General features: G+C 38.6%; 4 protein-coding genes and 1 long non-coding RNA gene across 6 annotated transcripts; 3 read left to right on the top strand and 2 right to left on the bottom strand.

Annotated features, from left to right (window-relative positions):
- Window positions 1-186: 186 nt before the first annotated feature.
- LOC112088990 lies at window positions 187-1,939 on the bottom strand. The gene is made up of 5 exons (XR_002900810.1): window positions 1,574-1,939; window positions 1,096-1,338; window positions 882-937; window positions 547-743; window positions 187-459 (listed from the first exon to the last, which is right to left on the bottom strand). It is a non-coding gene; the product is annotated as an uncharacterized LOC112088990 (long non-coding RNA).
- Window positions 1,940-4,710: 2,771 nt separating this feature from the next.
- LOC18024812 (5-methyltetrahydropteroyltriglutamate--homocysteine methyltransferase 2) lies at window positions 4,711-8,730 on the top strand. Of its 2 annotated transcripts, none has more exons than XM_024159873.1 (11): window positions 4,711-4,816; window positions 5,307-5,685; window positions 5,801-5,888; window positions 5,970-6,097; window positions 6,184-6,575; window positions 6,686-6,849; window positions 6,937-7,017; window positions 7,107-7,273; window positions 7,366-7,471; window positions 7,563-8,015; window positions 8,098-8,730. In XM_024159873.1, the coding sequence occupies exons 2-11, from the start codon at window positions 5,336-5,338 to the stop codon at window positions 8,464-8,466; spliced, it is 2,298 nt and encodes a 765-aa protein (XP_024015641.1). In that variant the 5' UTR covers window positions 4,711-4,816; window positions 5,307-5,335; the 3' UTR covers window positions 8,467-8,730. The 2 variants fall into 2 exon arrangements, with proteins under 2 accessions (XP_024015641.1, XP_024015642.1); XM_024159874.1 differs by having other exon boundaries at window positions 4,816-4,999.
- A 1,026-nt stretch (window positions 8,731-9,756) lies between these two features.
- On the top strand, window positions 9,757-15,981 carry LOC18024811. Its single transcript, XM_006408197.2, has 11 exons — window positions 9,757-9,943; window positions 10,712-11,259; window positions 11,475-11,652; window positions 11,767-11,995; window positions 12,294-12,433; window positions 12,612-12,901; window positions 13,075-13,287; window positions 13,393-13,890; window positions 14,049-14,723; window positions 14,832-15,374; window positions 15,472-15,981. The coding sequence occupies exons 2-11, from the start codon at window positions 10,987-10,989 to the stop codon at window positions 15,694-15,696; spliced, it is 3,264 nt and encodes a 1,087-aa protein (XP_006408260.1). The 5' UTR covers window positions 9,757-9,943; window positions 10,712-10,986; the 3' UTR covers window positions 15,697-15,981.
- Window positions 15,982-16,747: 766 nt separating this feature from the next.
- On the top strand, window positions 16,748-18,997 carry LOC18024810 (putative syntaxin-131). Its single transcript, XM_024159805.1, has 12 exons — window positions 16,748-16,805; window positions 17,202-17,306; window positions 17,386-17,491; window positions 17,592-17,680; window positions 17,751-17,824; window positions 17,907-17,949; window positions 18,035-18,095; window positions 18,214-18,239; window positions 18,330-18,407; window positions 18,503-18,583; window positions 18,671-18,736; window positions 18,824-18,997. The coding sequence occupies exons 1-12, from the start codon at window positions 16,788-16,790 to the stop codon at window positions 18,995-18,997; spliced, it is 921 nt and encodes a 306-aa protein (XP_024015573.1). The 5' UTR covers window positions 16,748-16,787.
- Window positions 18,998-20,218: 1,221 nt separating this feature from the next.
- On the bottom strand, window positions 20,219-22,312 carry LOC18024809 (polyribonucleotide nucleotidyltransferase 1, chloroplastic). The gene is made up of 8 exons (XM_024159793.1): window positions 21,884-22,312; window positions 21,718-21,783; window positions 21,395-21,467; window positions 21,211-21,241; window positions 20,989-21,097; window positions 20,809-20,906; window positions 20,641-20,714; window positions 20,219-20,554 (listed from the first exon to the last, which is right to left on the bottom strand). Exons 2-7 carry the CDS (start codon window positions 21,754-21,756, stop codon window positions 20,696-20,698), a joined length of 369 nt encoding a protein of 122 aa, XP_024015561.1. The 5' UTR covers window positions 21,757-21,783; window positions 21,884-22,312; the 3' UTR covers window positions 20,219-20,554; window positions 20,641-20,695.
- Between the last annotated feature and the right edge of the window lie 1,172 nt (window positions 22,313-23,484).

The following is a 23,484-nucleotide window of genomic DNA, read 5'->3' as shown; positions in this document are numbered from 1 at the left end:
TTTTAGCTCTAACTAATGCGTGAAGCTTGTGCTTGAATATTTTATAGATCTTAAACATATGTATTAATTAGCATATTATTATCTTCTAAATCAAAAGCAGTAACAACACAGCATAGCTTTACATTAATTCGCATATGTAAAAAGATGGCTTTTTGAATAATTATTTCCAACTAGTTATTCATACAATTGAAATCAAGCTTGGGAAAAAGATACAGCGTTTGATTGATAATGAACATCGTAATCACGCGGGAAACATACATCAAATGATCTTTGATCAAAGGAGCAACCCTACCAGAAGTAAAAACCTCAGAGAGTGTTCCATTTTGCAGTGTTAAGTATCACATACTCTTTTCTAATGCCTAAGCAAATGTTTCTCCGCACCAAGAGATTGACTTGACAGACAGTATCAGCCATCAGGAACTCCATAGTCTCTCACCTCAAAAAATCCTCCTCCTCCTCCTGAACAATCCACCGATCAACAGAAACAACTCTTCATCAACAAGAATCTAAAATTCAAAAAACTGAGTAGAAAGTCTCAGACTTTACCGTCGTGCTTAAAAGACACAGACCGTCTTTTGCCGAGCGAAACACAGGAACCCACGCCGATCATCCCAAGAGTAAACACAAGCACCATTACACTGATCTCACTCGATTTGGTTGCCTAGTTGTTATAGCTGTCTCTAATGAGTCTTTGCATAGATATAACTGACAGCCAGTGGTGTTGTCCACAGAAACTGTGGGAGCTGAGGCATTGGTGAAGTAAAGACAAAGCAAAAGAGCATTAGTGTCTGAAAAACATTTGCAGACTTTAGAGCTGGAGAAGTAAAAAGGATGGTCCGTAAGAGGACATTTAGGAATCCCATAGATGATAGACGACAAACCTGTAGAGGGCATTGCACTTGTACGTTTCACAATTCTCAAATGCAGCAACAACATCCTATACATAAATGTTGGATTATTAGGAATCACATAACTGTGGGAATGTAAGAGGTAAAAGTATAATTCGACAAGACCCATTTTGGTGCATTTGTCAATGGTGATGTTATTAGCTTTTACTAGAGATTATCGAATAAAAGTAAGGGGCTCAAAGTTTACCTTGTATATGCAGGACAGAATTTTTGCAACCAAATACATACACACAGAGATTGTTTAGCTCGCATCACACTCCTAAAGTTCTTTGTTCTCAAATTTGCTTTGAAATGGAGATCGGATAGCTGAACTCAAAGACCCATATCAAGTCTTTGCTCACTTGTCGCTTCAATCACTCAGATTCGTCGTCTGAGTAATTTTCTTCTTTCGGAGCTCACTGTCGTTGCCATCGGGTTCTATCGGACACCTCTAAAAAAGTAAAACGACAACTCATAACAAGCAAAACGCAAATAACATATATTGATGTTAATAATGTAGAGCTAGGAGCAATGCTACTATTTTCACTAAATTTAGACCAAAACGGCAAACCAATTACAAATAAAACGCAACGGAAGAAAAAATATTAATAAAATAATAGTCCACTCGCGAAAAAATCGCGCAAGACCGCGATCTGGCAAAATACAAGCAAAATTGAAAGGAGTACCTTTCGATTTTGGCCTAACGCGCTCAACGCGCTGTGGGTGCGACTGGGATATATCTTTTCGCCAAATTAGGCTGGAAGAGACAAAACGCCAGCGTTTCGGATCATTTTGGAGGCAAAACGCCAGCGTTTCTGTAACAATCGATTTTTTTCTTTTGAGAAAATTGGAAAACTTTAGTTAGCATTTCACGATTAGAGGGAGCTCGTTCCCGACGGTGATTAGACGGAGCTCGTTCCCGACAGTGTTGAGAGGACATCGGAGTTGATCCATTGAGTATCGGCGTTAGGATTGGCGACGAGAGTGGGAACGTCGCCGTTAGCGGCGCCGATGACGATGCCGACACCGTGTTGAACTTTACTCGTATGTTTTCTTTTCTCTCTCTTTTTTTGCATATCGATTTGCTTAACTCTGCTTTTCATTCATGATTTCTCACTACTTTCATTACATTCATTCTTCTAGTACTTATAGAACTTCTTCTTTAACTACTCTTACTAGTCATCACTTCTACACCTTAACTCTAACTCATAAACTCTCTTACACAACTGTTTTTGACTAGGACTTCTAACAACTCTACTTGTTACTTTAACTACTCCTTCCTTTGACTAACTCACTTTGACTTTTCTCTTCACCTTCTTCCTTCTTCTCTTCGACACTTCCTTTCTTCCTCTCTTTTCTTTAGTTCATCTTTATCATCGCTTTCTCCTTATGCTGCTTTCCATCTTTTCCTTTTGCAGGAACACTCAAAGGATCATCTCTCAACACACCGATTCCGGCCAAAGCTATGATGTTTTCGGATAGATTACGGTTCTCTCTCTGCAATTTTTTCTCTTTCCTTGTCTTCATTTCCGTGTCCGTCGTGGGCATATTGTCAATGTGAAAAATTCGAGCTTTGTAAATTCATAGTTTACTTGAGAGCTAGCTCCCAGTTTCGCGTGGATTTCAATTTTTAAGAAGCCAAATGGCTTTAATCTCTGCATGGCAAAGCCGGATGCTTCTGTTGATCTTCTTCTGCACTTGCCTAAGGTTGGTTCCATAAATTGCTCATTTCTATAGATTTTCGAGTCCATGTTGTCGGATATGTAACTATACAAGGGTTCTTGCTTGCAGGATTGTTTCTGTGGACAAGGATTACATGACCATGCCAAAAGATGTCTATATCTCTGTGTGATTATACAGATATGTTTTTTTTTTTTTTGCTAGTTAAATATGTATCTTTAGGAGATTAATACATATATATCTATATCCATATCAAATCAAAGTATGTATGTATCTTACAGGACAGATAAGTTTTAGTGTCAAATATTTTGTCAAATACCTTACTTTGGAATACTTATGTATTTTGAACAAAAAAAAAAGAATACGAATGTATGTGATACATAAATCTTGCCGTCATTTGGGTTTGGCTACACCAGGCATTAGCGAGAGGAAAACAAAAATCTCAATAAATGCTGCTGGTGTGATTGTTATTTAATTATGTTTGTATTGGTAGATCTATATCCACCGACAGGAGACAAAACCATGGGAAGGCATGCATGTACTAATGCTTGGATTTGACCGATGTTGGATATAGAGTAAAAAATCTAATATAAATACCGGATTATAATATTTTTGTTGTTGTGATTAGCAATTCATAATTAAGAGAACGTTAGCAAAGTGTTTTCAAACGATTTAAATTCACCCAAACAATATGCGTAGGCTTTTCTTTTTACATTTGTGTTGTTTGTTAAGCGTCTTGTCAGATTGCAAGTGTTGATTTTTGAATTAAAAAAGTACAGACTATCTCTCCTCTTAAAACACTAAATGGTCTTGCAACAAAACAAGTTACATATACTTTAACAACAAAAAAAAACAAGTTACATATAAGAGAGGGTAAAATGTAGTAATGTACACTACTATATATATATATATATTTTTTTTTTCTAACTGGTACACTACGATATTTAAAACGTAGAATATTCGTAGCAGTCGGCCAAAAAGAGCACGGAATATTCTATACTCACATAGTTTATCATTTTAGAGTTAGACTTCTTTACATACATTATACACGTTTAATCCTCATCAAGTGGAATTTTGTGACACTTTATCGAATATTAAAGGTTAATATGTTTGAAATTTCAAAGTTTGGTGCTCAAACCATCAACAAAGAAGAATATGTCCGACTCTTGATTTTTTTTTTTTTTAACTGTCTACATTTATAAATTAGGCTGCTTAATATATTGCATGGTTACTAACATGTTTAAAAAGCCAACAGAAATTAATTTAATATTTAATATTTTCCAATCACGGGGACATTTTTAACGTCTCCAAGCGACCACATAACTATCTATCTGGCACCAAATACATTACTCATCAACTCTATTTACATAGTCGTATAAGTTTTATGAACCCTATATAGGGATTTATAGTTTCTTTGTTCTCCAGTGATTCAGCACTAGATGAAAACCACATTATTCAACAATATATAATATGATATATATGAAGAAGCCTATAACTATAAGGGAGGGAAGTGGATCTCATAATCCTTCACCTACTTTGTTTACCAAACAAATCTCTCAATTTGTGTGGCGCAGTTTTAGTAGTGGCTCTCAAAACGTCGTCGTTTTATAGAAATACAAAATTAATTGTGTGAATCTCACCAACCCCAAATGTGGGCTCCACCCACCAATCCCGCTACCTCCTTGGCACACCAACTCTCCTCCCCCATATTCACGTTTTAACTCCGTAATTAACCCTCTACTTAATACTCCTATACTTGTATGTATTTTACAAAATACATTTAACTCAAGTATGTATGTGTTCAAGTTTTAATTAAACAAGCTTAGAAATGTAGTGCCATGTCGATGCCGTCAATGAATTTACCTTTATAATATAACCAGTCACTATAAACGTTTAATTGTCAAAAGTTGTACAAAATTGACCATATGCCCTTTATTTATAAAGTTTCAGGCTAAAAAAATAAGGCCAGAGTTAAAAACGTGCTGGATACTTGAAAATACGTATTTTTTATCATATACCAAAAAATACATATTTGTATATTGATATTATACATTATTATATACGGTGTATGTATCACGTAAAATCTGTATTTTTTTTTATTTAATAGAATCGTGAAAGAGAGAATAAAAAAAAAAGGAAGGAAGGGGTGAAGAATTGTTTTTGCTATAAATAAGCAAAGAGAGGCACTCTCCATCGTCGCTCTCTTGCCATCTCTCTTCACATATTATCTCCGATTCCAACTCCGTAAGGTAAGCTACACCTTCGGGTTTCCATGGCTTCCGCATGACCATTCCTGTCTCCTCTCCCTTTCACTCTCTTATTTAGCTTCCTCTCGCTTTTCATTTCCTTTTCCTCTCTCGGACCACCCCACCAATTCAATTTCGTATTTCGTTTCTTCGCGTTGATTTTTTTTAATACTTAGATCTAATCCGGTGAGTGACTCTTATGAATCACAGATCTGGACATATTTCGATGTTTTTGGATTCGTGGGTCTCTGTTTGAGTAGTTATGATTCTGATCATCATCTTCAAATGATTGATTGCTTTCTGTTTTTTTTCTCCTCTGCCTTCGATTATCTATCGCTTATCAATTGTGTTGTTTGATCTTATTAACGCTAAAGACTCTGCCTTTAAGTGGACTTGTCTCTTTGATGTCACTGAATATGACAAAAGCTGCTAAAGTTCTTACCTTTTATTCTGTGATTGGCTGATTTCGATTTTGTTTTTCGTTTAAATGCAGTTTATAAAAAACAGAAAAAAAAATTCAAAATGGCATCCCACATTGTTGGATATCCTCGTATGGGACCTAAGAGAGAGCTCAAGTTCGCATTGGAGTCATTCTGGGATGGCAAGAGCACTGCCGAGGATTTGAAGAAGGTGTCAGCTGATCTCAGGTCTGACATCTGGAAACAAATGTCTGCTGCTGGGATTAAGTACATCCCAAGCAACACCTTTGCTTACTATGACCAGGTCCTCGATACCACCGCCATGCTCGGTGCTGTTCCTCCCAGGTACGGTTGGAACAGTGGCGAGATCGGTTTTGATGTTTACTTCTCCATGGCCAGAGGTAACGCCTCTGTTCCTGCCATGGAAATGACCAAGTGGTTTGATACCAACTAGTGAGTCTCCTCTGCTCTTTATTATCTTGTGCCTTGGACATCATTCTTATTGAACATGTGAAAATTCTGTGGCTAACACACTTTTTTTTTTGCTCTTTTTTCGTTTTTGATGAAGCCACTACATCGTCCCAGAGTTGGGCCCTGAAGTGAAATTCTCTTACGCATCTCACAAGGCTGTGAATGAGTACAAGGAGGCTAAGGCTGTACGTACCCATTTGAGCATAGGCTTTATCTTGTTCTTCTATTTAAATTTCTAATATGATAAAGCGGTGTTTTTTATGCAGCTTGGTGTTGAGACCGTCCCTGTACTTGTTGGCCCTGTCTCTTACTTGCTTCTTTCCAAGCTTGCAAAGGGTGTTGACAAGTCTTTTGATCTTCTCTCCCTTCTCCCCAAAATTCTCCCAATCTACAAGTAAGACATTACCCTGGAGCTTTTACTTTTAAAGCTATATAATATGTTTCTGACATGCCTCTGAAAAATGATGAATCCGTGCTCAGGGAAGTGATTGCAGAGCTTAAGGGAGCTGGTGCCACCTGGATTCAGTTTGATGAGCCTCTTTTTGTCATGGATCTTGAGGGTCACAAACTCCAGGCTTTTAGCGGTGCCTATGCTGAGCTTGAATCAACTCTCTCTGGTCTGAATGTTCTTGTGGAGACCTACTTCGCCGATGTCCCTGCTGAAGCATTCAAGACCCTTACTTCCTTGAAGGGTGTGACTTCCTTTGGATTTGATTTGATTCGTGGCACCAAGACCCTTGACTTGATCAAGTCTAGTTTCCCCAAGGGCAAGTACCTCTTTGCTGGTGTTGTTGACGGAAGGAACATCTGGGCCAATGACCTCGCTGCCTCTCTCATTACCTTGCAGTCACTTGAGGGTGCTGTTGGTAAAGGTACAATTTTTCATTTTCCATAATTATCTGCTTGTGGATTACTCAATTAGAAATGTTGATTTATCATCTTTCTTAAACTTGTTAATTATATTTTTTCTGTATTGATGCAGACAAGCTTGTGGTCTCGACCTCTTGCTCCCTTCTCCACACCGCCGTTGACCTTGTTAACGAGACTAAGCTCGATGCTGAAATCAAGTCGTGGTTAGCTTTTGCTGCCCAGAAGGTTGTTGAAGTTGACGCATTGGCCAAGGCTTTGGTCGGTCAGACGAATGAGGTATTGCAAAAATCTTACAAGGAAAATATCTCTAGTGGACTCTGAATTTGAAAAACATTGCAACTCTCTAATGTTTATCTAACTCAGGCTTTCTTCTCTGCCAACGCTGCGGCTTTGTCTTCGAGGAGGTCTTCCCCAAGAGTCACTAACGAGTCTGTTCAGAAGGCTGTAAGTTCTTGCGTCAAACTCAAGCTTTATTCACATTCAGTGCCTTATTCTACAATGACATTGATGATTTGTAATTCCTGTTATCACAGGCTGCTGCTTTGAAGGGATCAGACCACCGTCGTGCAACTGAAGTAAGCGCTAGGCTAGATGCTCAGCAGAAGAAGCTAAACCTTCCAATCCTTCCTACCACTACCATTGGATCCTTCCCACAGACCGTGGAACTCAGGAGGGTTCGCCGTGAATACAAGGCCAAGAAGTTAGTCTCTTAAACACAATTATTTGGCAAGCAATATTAGTAACTTGATCATTATGATGCTAACTGCAGTCCCTTGATCTCTCTTCCACTAGAATCTCTGAAGAGGATTACGTCAAGGCCATCAAGGAAGAGATAAAGAAAGTTGTTGACATCCAAGAGGAACTTGACATCGATGTTCTTGTCCACGGAGAGCCTGAGGTGAGTTTATAAACCATCCCCGAAACACAAAAAACTAATCACACGCCGTTCTGTTTCTGACTCGAGCAAATGCTTTAACAAAAACTTGTAGAGAAACGACATGGTTGAGTACTTTGGAGAGCAATTGTCAGGTTTCGCATTCACAGCTAACGGATGGGTGCAATCCTATGGATCTCGTTGTGTGAAGCCACCGATCATCTACGGTGACGTGAGCCGCCCCAAGCCAATGACAGTCTTCTGGTCCTCAACAGCTCAGAGCATGACTAAACGTCCCATGAAGGGTATGCTTACAGGCCCAGTCACAATTCTCAACTGGTCATTCGTCAGAAACGACCAGCCAAGGCACGAAACCTGCTACCAGATCGCTTTGGCTATCAAAGACGAAGTGGAAGACCTCGAGAAAGGCGGTATTGGAGTCATTCAGATCGATGAAGCCGCTCTTAGAGAAGGATTGCCTCTTAGGAAAGCCGAACACTCTTTCTACTTGGACTGGGCTGTTCACTCTTTCAGAATCACCAACTGTGGCGTCGAAGACAGCACTCAGGTAAATATACACTTAAATCTCAAACAGTGATGAATGTTGTTTCTGTAACTAACTTCTAATTGGTTCTTTTTCTTTTCTCCAGATCCACACTCACATGTGTTACTCAAACTTCAACGACATCATCCACTCCATCATCGACATGGACGCTGATGTGATCACCATTGAGAACTCTCGTTCAGACGAGAAGCTTCTCTCGGTGTTCCGTGAAGGAGTGAAGTACGGTGCAGGAATCGGTCCTGGTGTTTACGACATCCACTCTCCAAGAATACCATCCACAGAAGAAATTGCCGACAGGGTCAACAAAATGCTTGCGGTTCTCGAGCAGAACATCTTGTGGGTTAACCCTGACTGTGGTCTGAAGACAAGGAAGTACACTGAGGTTAAGCCAGCACTTAAGAACATGGTTGATGCGGCCAAGCTTATCCGCTCCCAGCTCGCTAGTGCCAAGTGAAAGATATCATATTCTTCTATTTCCAGGATTTTTCTACATGGTTTGTGCTTGTTTGGTTTTTAAGTTTTCAATAACTTTTCTTCAAGAAAATATTTAGCCAAGATATAGGTTTTTGATGAAATGAGTCTCTCTTGAGGGTTATGGTTTCATCTTTTATATTTCTCTTTTGCTGCAATGTTATATGTATCTTAAATTGTTTTCTCTGATGAAATATGTTTCTTTGGTCACTTGAATGAGAATGGCTAATTGGCGATTTATATCTTACACATACAGAGCCCAACAAATGGAAAGATTATATCAAAATCTCTACTGTTGTAGAATTAATAATTCACTGAAAATATTGTTTATTTTATAAGATCATTCGGCTGTACTAGGATAAGATTCATCTGAGACCATGAAAAGGTTAAAACCAAAGTTGCATGGTTTTACACTTTAAAATGTAGAGCTACTGTAACAAAAACAAATCGTAATGACATTTAAGTAAGAAACTAAAAATACATTTTCGTATTTTGAATTAATACAAAAGGGATGTCTGAATTGAAGGTTATGATTTCATGAGATAACTGTAAAATTAGGAATTTGCTTGATGTAATCAACCGTTTAGTCCAAGAAGGTCCGTGACGTAGACCTTTTGGCTGGCAGAGAGAATACATGAGGTCCATTCACAGAGATCCACGTCAGCTGATTTTTGTCACGATTGCTGACGCGTCACGTTATACCTTTGATTCAGTAATTTTCATTTCCTATGATTTAGCATCTGGTGATTTTCTTTTGTTTTACGATTTTGTCCCCCAAACTTTTTTATCCGTAACAAAAAAACAATGATTAAAGATTAATCAAAGAAACTCTTGAAAAAACGATAATGGTTTGCAGAAAAAGTGAAACACAGAACATATACAAGCTTATTGAAAGGCTACAAAAAAAGCTTAAATATTATTTTTCCTTTTTACTAAAAAAGAGGTCGAGAGAAGTATCCTCAGTTTCAGACATTTTATGACTGTGAATGACCTTGTCTAACTCTGACATGTCGCACGTGTCACCACGTGTCATCAGTAGGAGCCTTCCTTTCCAAAGCAACCAGTTTAGGTGGGCTATAGAGAGATGAGTGAAGATGACTCCATCTCTTCTCCGAGTCTTTAGCACGTCACAACTCTCACCTGAATGAACACAAAAAAGGCCATCAACTTCAAGGGCCTTTATCGTCATTTCAATTATCTGTTTAATTACTGAATTACCCTTGGCTCGGAGATCTCTCCTCTCCACCTATCTCTCTCTCGCCCATTCAGAAACATATTTACGCCTCTGCTTCTATGGGAGGGTATATTCTCTGTTTGATTCGCTTCTTTACACATTGAAATTTTCATAGAAGATTCCATTTTGCTCATTTATCCTCTCTTCTGTCTCTAATAAGTACCTACCTCTCTTTGATCGCTTCTCTGTCTCTCTCTCCTGTTAAATCACCGGAGTTCGGTTTCAGGTACCGGGAATTAGTTTTTTTTTGTCCTTTTTTATCTTTCTGTTCTGTCTGATTACTTTAAACTCTATGGCAGTTTAAGATTTTTTTTAAAAGTATCGAAAACGGTTTTATTTACTGTCTTTTTTTTCCCGATGGGGTGATCGGAAAATGAGGCGAATTGTATGATATTGAAGTCTTGATTTTGAGTGATGGTTGCTTCCAAAACTGGTAATATTCCGTGATTTGATGTCTTTCCTGTTTTCTCGATCGAATTCTACTGGTCATTGTGTCTTCTATCTGTTTGTCATTCTCGATTTGTGTGCTTTTCTGTGAGTTTATCTATGAATTAATGAGTTCCTCATTAGTATGCCCACCAAATGCTTGAAAATATATCTCATTATTTTCTCTCTGTTTAAACACTGATAAGAGATCTAAGTTAATCTTATTCTGAGTATGAAAGGTGCGATCTTTTCCTCGGATTTTGTGTTGTGTTTCATTCATGGACTGATATTGGTAATTGTGTCCAATTTTACTACAGAGATCCTTGTTTATGATTAGTGCAGCACACCTCTTTAGTCTTTAGTCCTGTTTGAGTAACACTAAACGAGATTCTTTGCTCTGTGGTTGGTGGAAGTATTAGTCTCTCTCTCTCTCTCTTTTTTATTTTCCTTGAGAAAAGGAGAGATGCTTTCCGTAACTCTTTTTAACTTGTTTATTCTTTGTTGTCTATGTTTCTCGCAGAAGCTATTAATCCAATATATTTTACATCTTCTTGTCTTTTATGATCAGGACTTTTCTGCGCTCTTATGAAGAAATTGTGAAGATTTGAGTAACACAACCGTTTTCTTCAGAAACCTGAGTGATTTGTTTGAATCACGTTCAAGATGAAAAATCAGCTCTAGCATAAGTTAGATGGCATGGAACTCCGTAGAGGGCAATACAAATCCTTTTGATTGTCCTTTTAGTTAAGTTGTGAAACCGAGTGTGATTGTTTGGAAGCTTTTGATCTAGAGAAAACATTTGTGGCGAACAAGGTTTAGTGAGAATTCTTACCGTCTAGAGATATGGAATTGTCAGTCTCTCCTCAAACCCAGAAGATGAACTTGCAAACTCCTCGTAAAAGCTCTCTTTCAGGATCTAAGAAAGATTTGTGGTTTGCTATACGGGAAGGGTCATTGGTTGATGTGGAATCAGCGTTGAACATACTGAAGAAGAGCGGTGGCAATATAAATTTAAGGAATGCCTATGGCCTGACTCCTCTGCATATTGCAATCTGGAGAAACCACATTCCTATTGTTAGGAGACTGCTTGCTGCTGGCGCTGATCCTGATGCTAGGGTTTGTGACCTTTCTTCTGTTTGTGTCTTCATATATCGTAGTATTTTTTTCTTCATTTTATAGTCTTGATTCTAAGTTCCATCATTGTAGTTACTGCGTTCAATGTGCTTCTGTTTTCATTATGGTATTTGGTTTCTGTGCCATGTGTGTTGAAAATAGGGTATTCATACTGCTTAGGCTTGAGCTTTCTCTATATTATACAATATACGTTTCAGGATGGAGAATCTGGTTGGAGTAGTCTTCACAGAGCTTTGCATTTTGGCCATCTCGCTGTGGCTAGTGTACTAATTGACTCAGGTGCTTCTTTTACTCTAGAAGACATAAAATCGCGAACACCGGTTGATTTGGTCTCAGGTCCGGTGGCTCAGGTCATTGGTGAGCAGCATAATTCAGGTAGCTAATCTATTTATCAACCTTGACCTTTAAAAAAACCTTAATCTTTTGGTCACTCTTTCTCACACAACTTTTGAGAAGCTGAATTACCCTGCTCATTTTCTTTCTTTTCAGTGGCTACAGAGGTTTTTAGCTGGGGTAATGGTGCAAACTACCAACTTGGAACTGGCAATCAAGATGTTCAGAAGCTACCCGGCAGAGTTGATTCACTGCATGGTTGTTTCATTAAGTTGGTCTCTGCTGCAAAATTCCATAGCGTTGCCGTTAGTTCTCATGGAGAAGTTTACACGTGGGGATTTGGAAGAGGAGGCCGCCTTGGACATCCTGAATTCGACATTCACAGGTATGAATTGTTGCTTATTCTCTAATATGGTGACTCGACAAGGAGCTTTTTTGCTTCCATTCCTACAAAGTTTTCATAATTCCGTTTGTTGTATCTATATGAAAAATTCCATTTGCCTGTGGAATTACTGTATTTCAAGATTTGCTTTACTGCATTTCTGGTGGAACATGAAAAGATCAATTATAGATGTACATATAATCATAGAATGCTAGAAGTTTGGTTTCAAGCTTACCTTAGGCTTTTTTGAGAGGTTATGTAAACCAAGATTGAGTTTAATTTTCTGTTTTTACTATCTCAGTGGTCAAGCTGCAGTTATCACTCCCCGGCAGGTGATATATGGTTTAGGATCTCGCCGAGTAAAGGCAGTTGCAGCAGCTAAGCACCATACTGTTATTGCTACAGAAAGCGGGGACGTATTCACTTGGGGTTCCAATAGAGGTAAAACATTTGTTAGGCTTCCTATTTTTCAGTTATTGGGATCTCTAGCGCTCTAACCTACTCAAGTTCCAGTTTCTTAATTCCTCTGAATTTGATGGAGCTATGTCCAATCTCCGTGGGTCGCGTCACAGTGTTTTATTATCCTAGAGTCTGATTTTTTTTGGTGATGCTCTTGTAGAGGGCCAGCTAGGTTATACCTCTGTGGATACTCAGGCAACACCCCGCAAAGTGACTTCGCTGAAGGCGAAGATTGTAGCTGTTTCTGCAGCAAACAAACATACAGCCGTAGTTTCTGAGTGCGGTGAAGTTTTCACTTGGGGATGCAACAAGGAAGGTCAGCTTGGTTATGGAACCTCCAACTCAGCATCAAACTATTTTCCCAGATTGGTTGATTACTTGAAAGGAAAAGTTTTCACGGCTATTGCATCTGCAAAATATCATACTCTTGTGTTGCGAGAAGATGGAGAGGTAAATTTCTGACTAGTTCATGTTAAGTTAAACGTCTTATGATACTATGTGCGTGTTTTTAGTTAATTGAATGCATGACCGACCATGTGGAAAATCTTATTTTCGAATATGAGAACTCAATCTGGATAAATATTTATTTTTCTTTAGTATTTCTTTCTTTCTTCTGTGACCAGGTGTACTCCTGGGGTCATCGGCTGGTGACTCCAAGACGTGTTGTTATTTCCCGGAATCTAAAGAAAGCTGGGAATACACTATTGAATTTTCATCGAAGGAGGCCTCTTCGAGTAACCGCAATTGCTGCAGGAATGGTACACAGCATGGCTCTAGCAGAAGATGGTCCATTGTTTTATTGGGTTTCTTCTGACTCCAATCTTAGATGCCAACAGGTTGGATACAACTTCTCTGTTCTCTACGAAATTAAGTAACTCAATATGACTCCCGTATTAATAATAAAATATAAAAAATTCTCTGTTTAAATCTGAATCCTGCAGTTGCTTTCACTGCACGGGAAAACAGTTGTGAGCATTTCAGCAGGTAAGTATTGGGGATCCGCTGTCACTAGCACAGGTGAAGTTTACTTGTGGGATGGGAAGAAAGGTAAAGATCTGTCGCCATCTCTTTCTCGCATCCACAACTTGAAAAGGGCAACCACAGTTGCTGTTGGTGAAACACATCTTCTGGTTGTGGGTTCTCTGTATCATCCTGCCTATGCTCCTACTGTGCTCAAGAAGTCTCTGACTGTGCAAGCGGGTGAAAGTAGGGAAGAAGAGCACGAAGAACTGGACGAGGGTTTTATGTTTGATGATGTGGAATCTTTTAATGTGTTACCATCCGCGCAACACGATTGTTCGAAGGAGAGGATAGTGCCTAGCCTGAAAAGTTTATGCGAGAAAGTGGCAGCGGAGTGTATAGTAGAGCCGCGAAATGCTATTCAACTGCTTGAAATTGCAGATTCACTTGGAGCAGAGGACCTTAAGAAGTACTGTGAGGTATGCTTGTCCTTCTTTTATGATGATTGCACACTAACCGTAGAAATAGAAAAAAGAGAAGTTCATGTTTTTTTTTTATCTCTCTCTGTCTCTGAGTTTAGTGTTCTCTTTTGATGTTCTCTCTGAGGATTACCTTACACCGTGTTCTCTTTCTACAGGACATAGTGATCCGGAACCTTGACTTTATATTGACAGCTTGTCCCCAAGCAATTGCAAATACATCACCTGATGTTCTTGCTAGTCTTGAGAAATTACTGGATAACAGATCATCTGAACCATGGAGCTCCCGACCACTTCCAACACCAACAGCCACATTTCCTGTTGTTATCGATAGTGAAGAGGAGGAAAGTGAGAGCGACATTCTAAGATCTCGTGACAACCATGTGAAACACTTTTCCTGTATTGCTGAGGGAGGCTCTCGGATGGATTCCTTCTTACAACCAGAAGATGAGCTGGCTCAACGTAATTCCAAAGAAGTCCGTGCTTTGAGGAAAAAGTTGCAACAAATTGAGATCCTTGAAGCAAAGCAATCTAGAGGACAACTTCTTGATGGTCAACAAATAGCAAAACTTCAAAAGAAACTAGACATCGAAAGTTCACTGGTAGAACTTGGTATTCCTGTTGAAGAGCCGCCTGAGGCAAAATCAGCATCAGCTTTGGCACTGGATGGAAAGCCCAACAAGAAGGCTGACGGTTTGAGAAAAAAGAAGAAAAAGGGAAAACAGAGAATTCCACAAGTTGAAACATTCCTTGATTTTGGTGAAGTCAAAGTGGAAATAGATACAATGCAGAATAAAGGCACCGAGCAAATCTCTGAATCCATCAAGCCAACGGTTAGTACCCATAATATCTTTTATGATGAAATGTCCTTTATTGAGGTTTTGTCACATTTAGTTACCTGCATCGGTTGAATCATTTTGCCTTTTGCTATTTCTAAATAGGATGGCAATGCCATATCGGATGTGACGATGATAAGTGGGTTCACCAAAGAATCAGACTTTGTCTCACTCTCGCAGAAGAAAGAAAATCCACCTGATTCACCGAGAAGCAAGAAACTTGCAACGACAGCAAACAAGAAGAAGAACAGAAAGGGAGGGCTTTCCATGTTCCTCACTGGTGCTCTTGATGATATCCCTAAACCTGTTGTTGCTCCCCCACCAAAGCCCAAGAACGAAGGTCCTGCATGGGGTGGGGCTAAGATTTCAAAGGGGTTTTCTTCTCTTCGGGATATTCAAGACGAACAAAGCAAGACTCATCCTCATGAACCTGTTAGGACTAGTAAACATCAGTTGGGGGATGAGGCTTCTGGTAAAACGGAAGGAAAGATATTACTGAGCTCGTTCTTGACTTCGAAGCCGATTCCTGTGGAATCAGCCAGAAGTTTGCAGCAATCTGATATGGAAAGAGGAACTCCTCCTTGGGCTTCTTCTGAAACTCCTCCTCACATTTCTCGACCTTCTCTCAGAGATATCCAGATGCAGCAGGTAAGTTGTTCCTCTGTTTGGGAAAGGCTCAAAAGAAACATATTTGTTTTGTTGCCTCTGTTCGAACTCAATTTTTTTGTTTGGGGGTCTATTGTAGGTGAAGAAGCAACAGTCTCTGTCTCATAGTCCAAAGACAAAAACATCAGGCTTCACTGTTACAACCGGGCAAGGATCTCCATCAGATTCGCCTGCAACTAACCGCTGGTACAAACCAGAGACCGATGCTCCATCATCAATCCGCTCTATCCAGGTCGAAGAAAAAGCCATGAAGGATTTGCGCCGCTTCTACAGCAGTGTGAAGGTAGTCAGGAACCAGCCATGATGAGTGATGACAAAATGACAGAATGAGACATTACCCTTGAACAGGTCTCATTTCTCAAGTGTTGTAGCCGTAGTTTTACTTGTACAGATGCTGTCTCCACTGTACATTGGGTTTCCCCTGAAAACGTTAGCCATTTGTTTTTTTTCAATTTGTTAGCTGTAGAAGTGATGCTTATGTTCATGTACATCACTGGTGTACCTGAAGCTCTTTACTAGTCTTGACAAGCCATTTTAGATGTACTTCTTTAGAAATAATAATAAAAAGCTTAGATAATCATTTTAATGATCTTATTCACATTTCTGTAGCCGAATGTTCGACTTAGAATGTCCACCTAATTCTGAAACGTAAAAGAAAAATTGTAGTTTATGAAATTTGCAACTGTTTACACAAAAAAGAAAAGTATTTCTCTTGACCACTTTTCAAGTCGAGAGGAATATTGTTATAAAGAGCCAAAAACAAAGTACTGTCTTATGGAATTACGTCTAACATACATATAACTTATGAGCCCAATCATAAATCACATTAGGGGCCAAAGTGCCGTATGTTACGTGCCGAATATACATGTGATGTTAGGCTTCCTTGTGTAGCAAGAAAGATTCGATTGCATATACAGGCATTATTTTGTATTTGGTTTGATTCTTCTTTTTAACGTTACTGGCCCAAAATAAGAGTTTGACTTAAAAGATTTGATCAGTGATCTGTCAACAACAAGATTTACCATTTTTTTGTTGTTAAAAAAAAAAAGAAAAGAAATCTCAACCGTTGACCCTAACCGTACGTGTCTGTAACAATTTCATCTTTGTGCTATACTTTATACGGTAACGAAGCTCCGCCTCCTTGTTTCTTCTTTTCTTTGGATTATCTTTTTATTATTCTTAGGATTAAAAAGGAAAAACAAAAAGAAAGAGAACAGAGAGATCTGGGTTTATGAAAAAACCAGGTTTGCTTTCCTTCTAATTTCTAATTGTGGCCATTTCTTGAATTTTATTTATTTAGATATATTTTATTTATTGGATTCGGAATTTGATTGATTGTTCAACAAGTTTCTTTCCCCATTTATAGATTTTCTTCTCTAATCCAGTTCTCCGACAATGAACGACCTCTTAAAGGTTTGTCTCTTATCTCTCCCTTCGAACTTTTGCCCGTTTCGCTTTGGACATAACATGATCAGTGATCACGAAGATTTTTATTCTAGTTCAGGAAACGTTTCCATTATTACATATCAACAACAAGAGAAAAAAAAACGATCCCGCGTAGATTATATAAAAAGTGAGAGATCTTAATTCTTTAAAAGACTAACGAGATGACATTTCGTTCGTTCGACATTTTTCCGGGGAAAATCCAGTAGCTGACGATTGATTGCTCCTATGAGGTTAAAACAACCGTCTATAGAAGCAGAATGATAAAATAAAACTTGAAATGGAAGATACAATGAGATAAAATAAATATTCAAAATTTGCTCATAGGGTTTATAAGATGATGTGACAAATGTTTTATTTGGACAGGGTTCGTTAGAATTCTCCAGAGATCGATCTAATAGAAGCGATATCGAGTCAGGACATGGACCAGGTAATTCTGGCGATCTCGGGCTCTCTGGTTTCTTCAAAAAGGTGAGCTGTTTATCTCAATGTAACTCTTCTCAATCAGTGTCAAATGTGTATTTTCTATTGATATCATATTAACTGTTAGGTCCAAGAAATCGAAAAGCAATATGAGAAGCTTGACAAGCTTCTCAAGAAGCTTCAGGGGGCACACGAGGAGACTAAGGCCGTCACTAAGGCTCCTGCAATGAAATGTAATCCAAAACAAGTTTGATATTAAAAACTCAGAAACAAGTTCTTGATCCAAGATTTTATATGAATTTGGTTTTTTTTCTGTGTGTTTTTGTGATGCAGCAATCAAACAGAGGATGGAGAGAGATGTTGATGAAGTGGGAAGAATCTCTCGTTTTATCAAAGGAAAGATCGAAGAACTGGATCGAGAGGTTAGGCTTAGAGATCAATGCATTGCTATGATCTATTCGTTTTGTTTAAGACCCAAATTAATTTTAACAGAATCTGGAGAACCGGAGTAGACCGGGTTGTGGGAAAGGAACTGGAGTAGACAGAACAAGAACAGCCACAACTATGTGAGTTTTGTTCCCTGAATCTATTACTACCCTTCAAGATTCTCGTTCTTCCTTAACGCATTTTTTTTATTTTAATCCGCAGCGCGGTAAAAAAGAAGTTTAAGGACAAGATATCTGAATTCCAAGTAAGTTTTGACAAGTGCTTCTACAAATTCTCAAAAGCAAAAACTCTCTAAGAAGTTGTCGTAAGCTTTTACATTTACACTGCAGACTCTAAGACAGAACATTCACCAAGAATACAGAGAAGTTGTGGAGAGGCGTGTGTTTACAGGTTTTGATTTTTTTCCTTAAAAAGCAGTGTATATAAGGATTCAACTGTTCCATTAATGATCTTCTGGTAGCTAACTTTTTTTTTTCTTCTTTCGTGATTCGATTCTTGATAATGGTAGTGACTGGCCAACGAGCTGATGAAGAGGCAAGGACATAAAACTCTGCTTTTTTCTCAATTTAAATCTGTTGGATCGGTTTTAGCATCGGTTCATGATAATCGTTTTCGGGTGTGTAGATGGTCGATAGATTGATTGAAACCGGAGACAGTGAGCAGATTTTCCAGAAAGCAATCATGGAGCAAGGACGAGGTCAGGTTGGTACTAATGTTTCCGCAATAACATGACGACTTCTGTAACAAGGCAACTGTTGCGTGTATCTCAAGCTATGTTATTCTCTGACTCTATGCAGATAATGGATACACTAGCTGAGATTCAGGAACGCCATGACGCTGTCCGAGATTTAGAGAAGAAACTTCTTGACCTACAACAGGTAAACCTTGATCCGATTATACCAAAAACTCACAAGATTTTCGAATTGATGCATCATCTGCGCCTTATTTTATGCTTTTGGCTGTAGGTGTTTCTTGATATGGCCGTGCTGGTGGATGCACAGGGAGAGATGTTAGACAACATAGAGAATATGGTAACATTCTCTTTCATTACTTTTGATGAAGCCCTGAGTTTTAGATTTTTCTTCAAAACCCTTCTTACTCTGTTTCTGTTCTAACAGGTCTCGAGCGCTGTGGATCATGTTCAATCAGGGAACAACAACCTAACAAAGGCAATAAAAAGCCAGAGAAGTTCAAGGAAATGGATGTGCATTGCCATACTCATCCTTCTTATTATCATCATCATTACCGTTATATCTGTTCTCAAACCATGGACACAGAAAAATGGGGCTTAGGATTTCTTCCCTCTGCCCTGTTTCTGGAGCTTCTGTCTACAACAGTATAACTTGCATATACATACATGTATCATCGCATCGAGCAACATCCTTCCACTGTCATTATGAAAATGATGTATTCTTTTGAATGGAATTAACTAACTATTCTATAACAGCCAACAGCTAATACCATTTCAGTGAACATCTCAGATTCTCAGTCTAATGAGTATCAGACTAACTCATCGAAAGGAAGCCTTGAGCAGTAGAAATATATTAAGCTAACGCTTGAGCTAAGTGTTACAATTGCTCTCGTACTACTCACGAGTAAACTGTACAAGTGAAGATTCCTGGTACAAATTTTACAGGAATGAAATTAGTTACGAAGAAGCATAATGGCAATAAGGGTTTTGCCAGAACCAGTCTCCAAGAAGACAATTGTGTTCTGCTTTATAGCTTTCTCTACCTGATAACTGGTAATAGAGCATCCATCATATGTACAAGATGTAAGACTTGAGATTAAGAAGAAAAAGAAAGAATATTAATAGGATCATGGGTTCATTCATCTCTCTCACTAGTACATATCATCTGAGCTAAGCAAAACAGAGCCTATAGAATTTCCAAAAGTTTGGATCTTGATGGAAGGGTCCATAGCCAAGACAATGGCACAAGCTCATTCCCCTCTCTTCATAACCTCAGAAACAACTTTACATCCGTCTTCAGGCTGGTTCGAGCTAACGAAACTCCCGTGTATGCCGGGGAAACCAATACAGCCTCTAATCGGCGATATGAGATCCGACCAGTTTCGAAGCCAAAAAAAAAAAAGAAAAAAAAAATCAAAACGGCAAGTGATAACAAGCAAAACGCATATACTGTGATATAATTGATGTTAATTTGACGGACAGTGTCATATAGGAACATATCTCCTAATTGCTAAAAATTGATCAAAATCGAGCCCAAAACGACAGCATCATAACACGCAAAACGCAGTACACTCGCTCATTTTTTACTCAATATCGCGTATAGGCCCAAAATGAACAAAATCGATAGTTTATAAAACCTTTCGATTTTGGCGACACGCGCGCAACGCGCACCGGCTGCGAATGGGATATTTCTTGCGCGTGCTCTGACTTTTTCTTACTTAGCCTACTGATTCTTTCATTAAAAGTCCATGGGCTCACTAGCCCATTTAAAATTATACCACCAAAGGCTCACTTTGTAAAAACTTTTCTTGTTTTTGTCGAATAAGTATCGTCGCCGGTTAAGAGAGGATAATGAAACATAGGGTGACGAATTAAACCGGTTCAAGGCTAAACCAGAAGAGGAATTAAACCGGTTCAAGGCTAAACCATTAATGACTAAACTGCTTCTCTCTTCTTCATTGCTACTGCTTGCTATTGCTTTTCATTGGCTTGTCACCACTGGCTGCTCTCCTGGCATCTTTCTTCTTCAGGACAAGTTCATCCACAGATGCAACTTTTGATGCTCCTGCAGCTGCACGGTCCTTGGACGAAGTATCCATGTTTCTGTGTTCAACAACTAAGCCGAAGCTGACCTTTTTCATTCACCTACTTTGAATGCCTGAAATGAAGAGTAATGTGGGTGTGCAAATGTGAAAGCCTGAATAAAAGATGAATATTGGAAGGGAATCAATGGCTAATGCTCACATCCTCGGGTTTTGCAAGCCATTCAGCACTCAGCTCACTGATATGGCAAAGTCCCTCACGTCCATGCGCAATCTCTACAAAGGCACCATAAGGAGCCATTGATTTGATTTCACAATTCCTTCATAAGAAGCAAGGTCAGAATCCAAATCCATGTATAGAAATACATACCTGTAGATATCACCAACAGCAGCTGGAACCATTGTCAATCCACTGATAATGGCTTTCGCCCTCTCCAGAGTAGCCATATCGTTTGCCATAATTTTGACCTTGAAAAAAGATACATGTTAAAAGCATATGATGATGTAAAAACAAATTTAGAACAATGAAGCAAAATTCTGTAAATCTCACAATTCCATCATCTTGCATATCAATGGCTTCAAATCCGGATTCTTCAGTGATGCTCTTTACTTTTTTTCCCACCAGAACCAATAAGAAAGTATACTTTGCTTGGATGGACCTGCAGTACATGAAACACCAACAAACTTTAGTTAAAGGCAATAATTTGGGAAAATGAATTGAAGGCAAACCTTCATAATATGAATCAACGGAGCGTATTTTGAGAGACTCAACGTAGGAGGTGGTGAGCACTTTGCCATTTCAGCTGCACAGAGAAAACAAAAAATTAGTAAATTACAACTCAAAGGGCATACATTTTTTCAAGGATAATCAGTTTCAATATCTGGAAACTATATCTCCCGAACTCTAGCTGTCTTCTGAGATGAATGATTCATGAATACCCCGTAAAATTTCTTACCAAGATTATGGCGACGCCCAGCTTTCGCCTGTATCAGAGCCTTTTCCATTATTTGTAGAGTGATTCCTCCTACCTAGTTCACGGTTACAGAAAAAGAAAAAAAAAACATGTTACCAACAGATTTAGCTATGGCCATTTAAAACCATTTCGGCAAGTGTTAAATTAAGACACGGATGATAAAACCATTTAAAACCATCATAAAACCATTTTATGATCCCACCAATCTACATTTGTTCAAGCAGATACACTTATCACTGAAGCACCAAACTGAAATTGCAGAGGAAGCACACGAAACTCATACGAAGGATTATGTAATTCCTCACCCTGGAAGCTGATTGTCGGGTCCTCGAAGATGCAATCATCCGAGTAAACTGCAGAAATGCAGATTCCTGGTACCATTTAAAAAAAAAATGAGTTTTACCAGTTTGTGTCTGAGCTTAGTTTGTGAAAGGGAAATCTTAATAATGAGCTTAGTTTCTCACTCTCCACCTTTACTAAAGCCGTTCCCAGTTCCGCTTCTGACCTTGTCAATACTCTTGAGTAGAACCGAGACTGTCTCTCCGAGTATAATCCGAGAACTCATGATCAACAGTTTTCAAAGCTAACTCCTTTTCTCTCAGTGTCTCTCTTTCTTTTTCTTCCATAACACATCACCGAGGAAGGGCACAGCTAAAGCTGGAGCTTGAAACGATTGAATTGCTGAAAACCCAATTGCAATACAAAACCATGCGTAGCTTCGATACAAACTCTATCAAACTCTCTCTCTCTCGTCTTCGCGCTATACCCAGACAACAATGGCACAAGCTCATTTCCCTCTCTGCGTAACCTCAGAAACAACTTTACACCCTTCTTTAGGCTGGTTCGAGCTAACGAAACTCCCGTGTACGCCGGAGAAACCAATACAGTCTCTAATCGGCGAAATGAGATCCGACCAGTTTTGAAGAAAAAAAAAAAGAAAAGAAAAAAAAAAATCAAAACGGCAAGGGATAACAAGCAAAACGCATATACTGTGATATAATTGATGTTAATTTGACGGACAGTGTCATATAGGAATATGTCTCTTAATTGCTAAAAATTGATCAAAATCGAGCCCAAAACGACAGCATGATAACACGCAAAACGCAGTACACACGCTCATTTTTTACTCAATATCGCGTGTAGGCTCAAAATGAACAAAATCGATAGCTTAACCTTTCGATTTTGGCGACACGCGAGCAACGCGCACATGCTGCGACTGGGATATTTCTTGCGCGTGACTTTTTCTTTTATTTACATTCGCATGAGAACATCACGTGACCTCTCTCTTTATCAATATAAATAAAGGTTTTTAGTGAAAAAATCCCTCGACTAAAGATGAATCGAATAGAAACTCCTCAACTAGTTTTGTAATTTTAAAACCCCTCAACTAATTTTCCTTAATGAAATATCCCCTCCATCTTTTGTCCAGGCTTTTTTTTTCTACAGCCTTTTTTTGTTAAGAGCCTTAAGGGGCCTTCCATAAAATAAATTTCAGACCAATAAAAACAGATAAGTAAATAAATTCACTAATTGGATAAACTTACTTATTTAGTTCAGTTTTAAATTTATTTTGGACTGATATGAGTGATATCATTAGGTGATTACTATCATTATTTTGGATTGAAGTCTGGTAATCATAGTTAAACGTTTATATTTATTACTATCATTGCCGAGCTATAAGCATCAGTGCATCACCATCCTTCTGCAGCTCTGCTTATATATCTTATATTCCAGTTTTGATTCGAGGGATCAAAACTGAAAACAAAAGAGACTTTGGAGACAATCAAAGTGTACTAAGAACTGAAATACTTTAGTAATATGATTTTAGATTTTTTTTTTCTTTTCTTTGGCCAGAGGAATTTTAATTAGAAATAAAGCTTGTTTGGCAGGAAAGCTATATCTGAAAAAGTTGAAGTTGTCCAAGAATGATCTAAAAGATGAGGGGTGTGTCGTAATTGTAAAGAGTGTGGAAGGTCCGTTTGGAATTGGAAAATTAACAGCATTGTCCTCCATGTAAGTACCTTGACAGTGAATATATGACTGAACGTCAAAAACATCATTTTTGATATTCG

This window comes from Eutrema salsugineum, unplaced genomic scaffold, assembly GCF_000478725.1.
Source record: "Eutrema salsugineum unplaced genomic scaffold, Eutsalg1_0 scaffold_13, whole genome shotgun sequence".
NCBI lineage: Eukaryota > Viridiplantae > Streptophyta > Magnoliopsida > Brassicales > Brassicaceae > Eutrema > Eutrema salsugineum.
The sequence above is the reverse complement of the archived record's forward strand: the minus strand, read 5'-3'. Positions and strand labels throughout refer to the sequence as shown.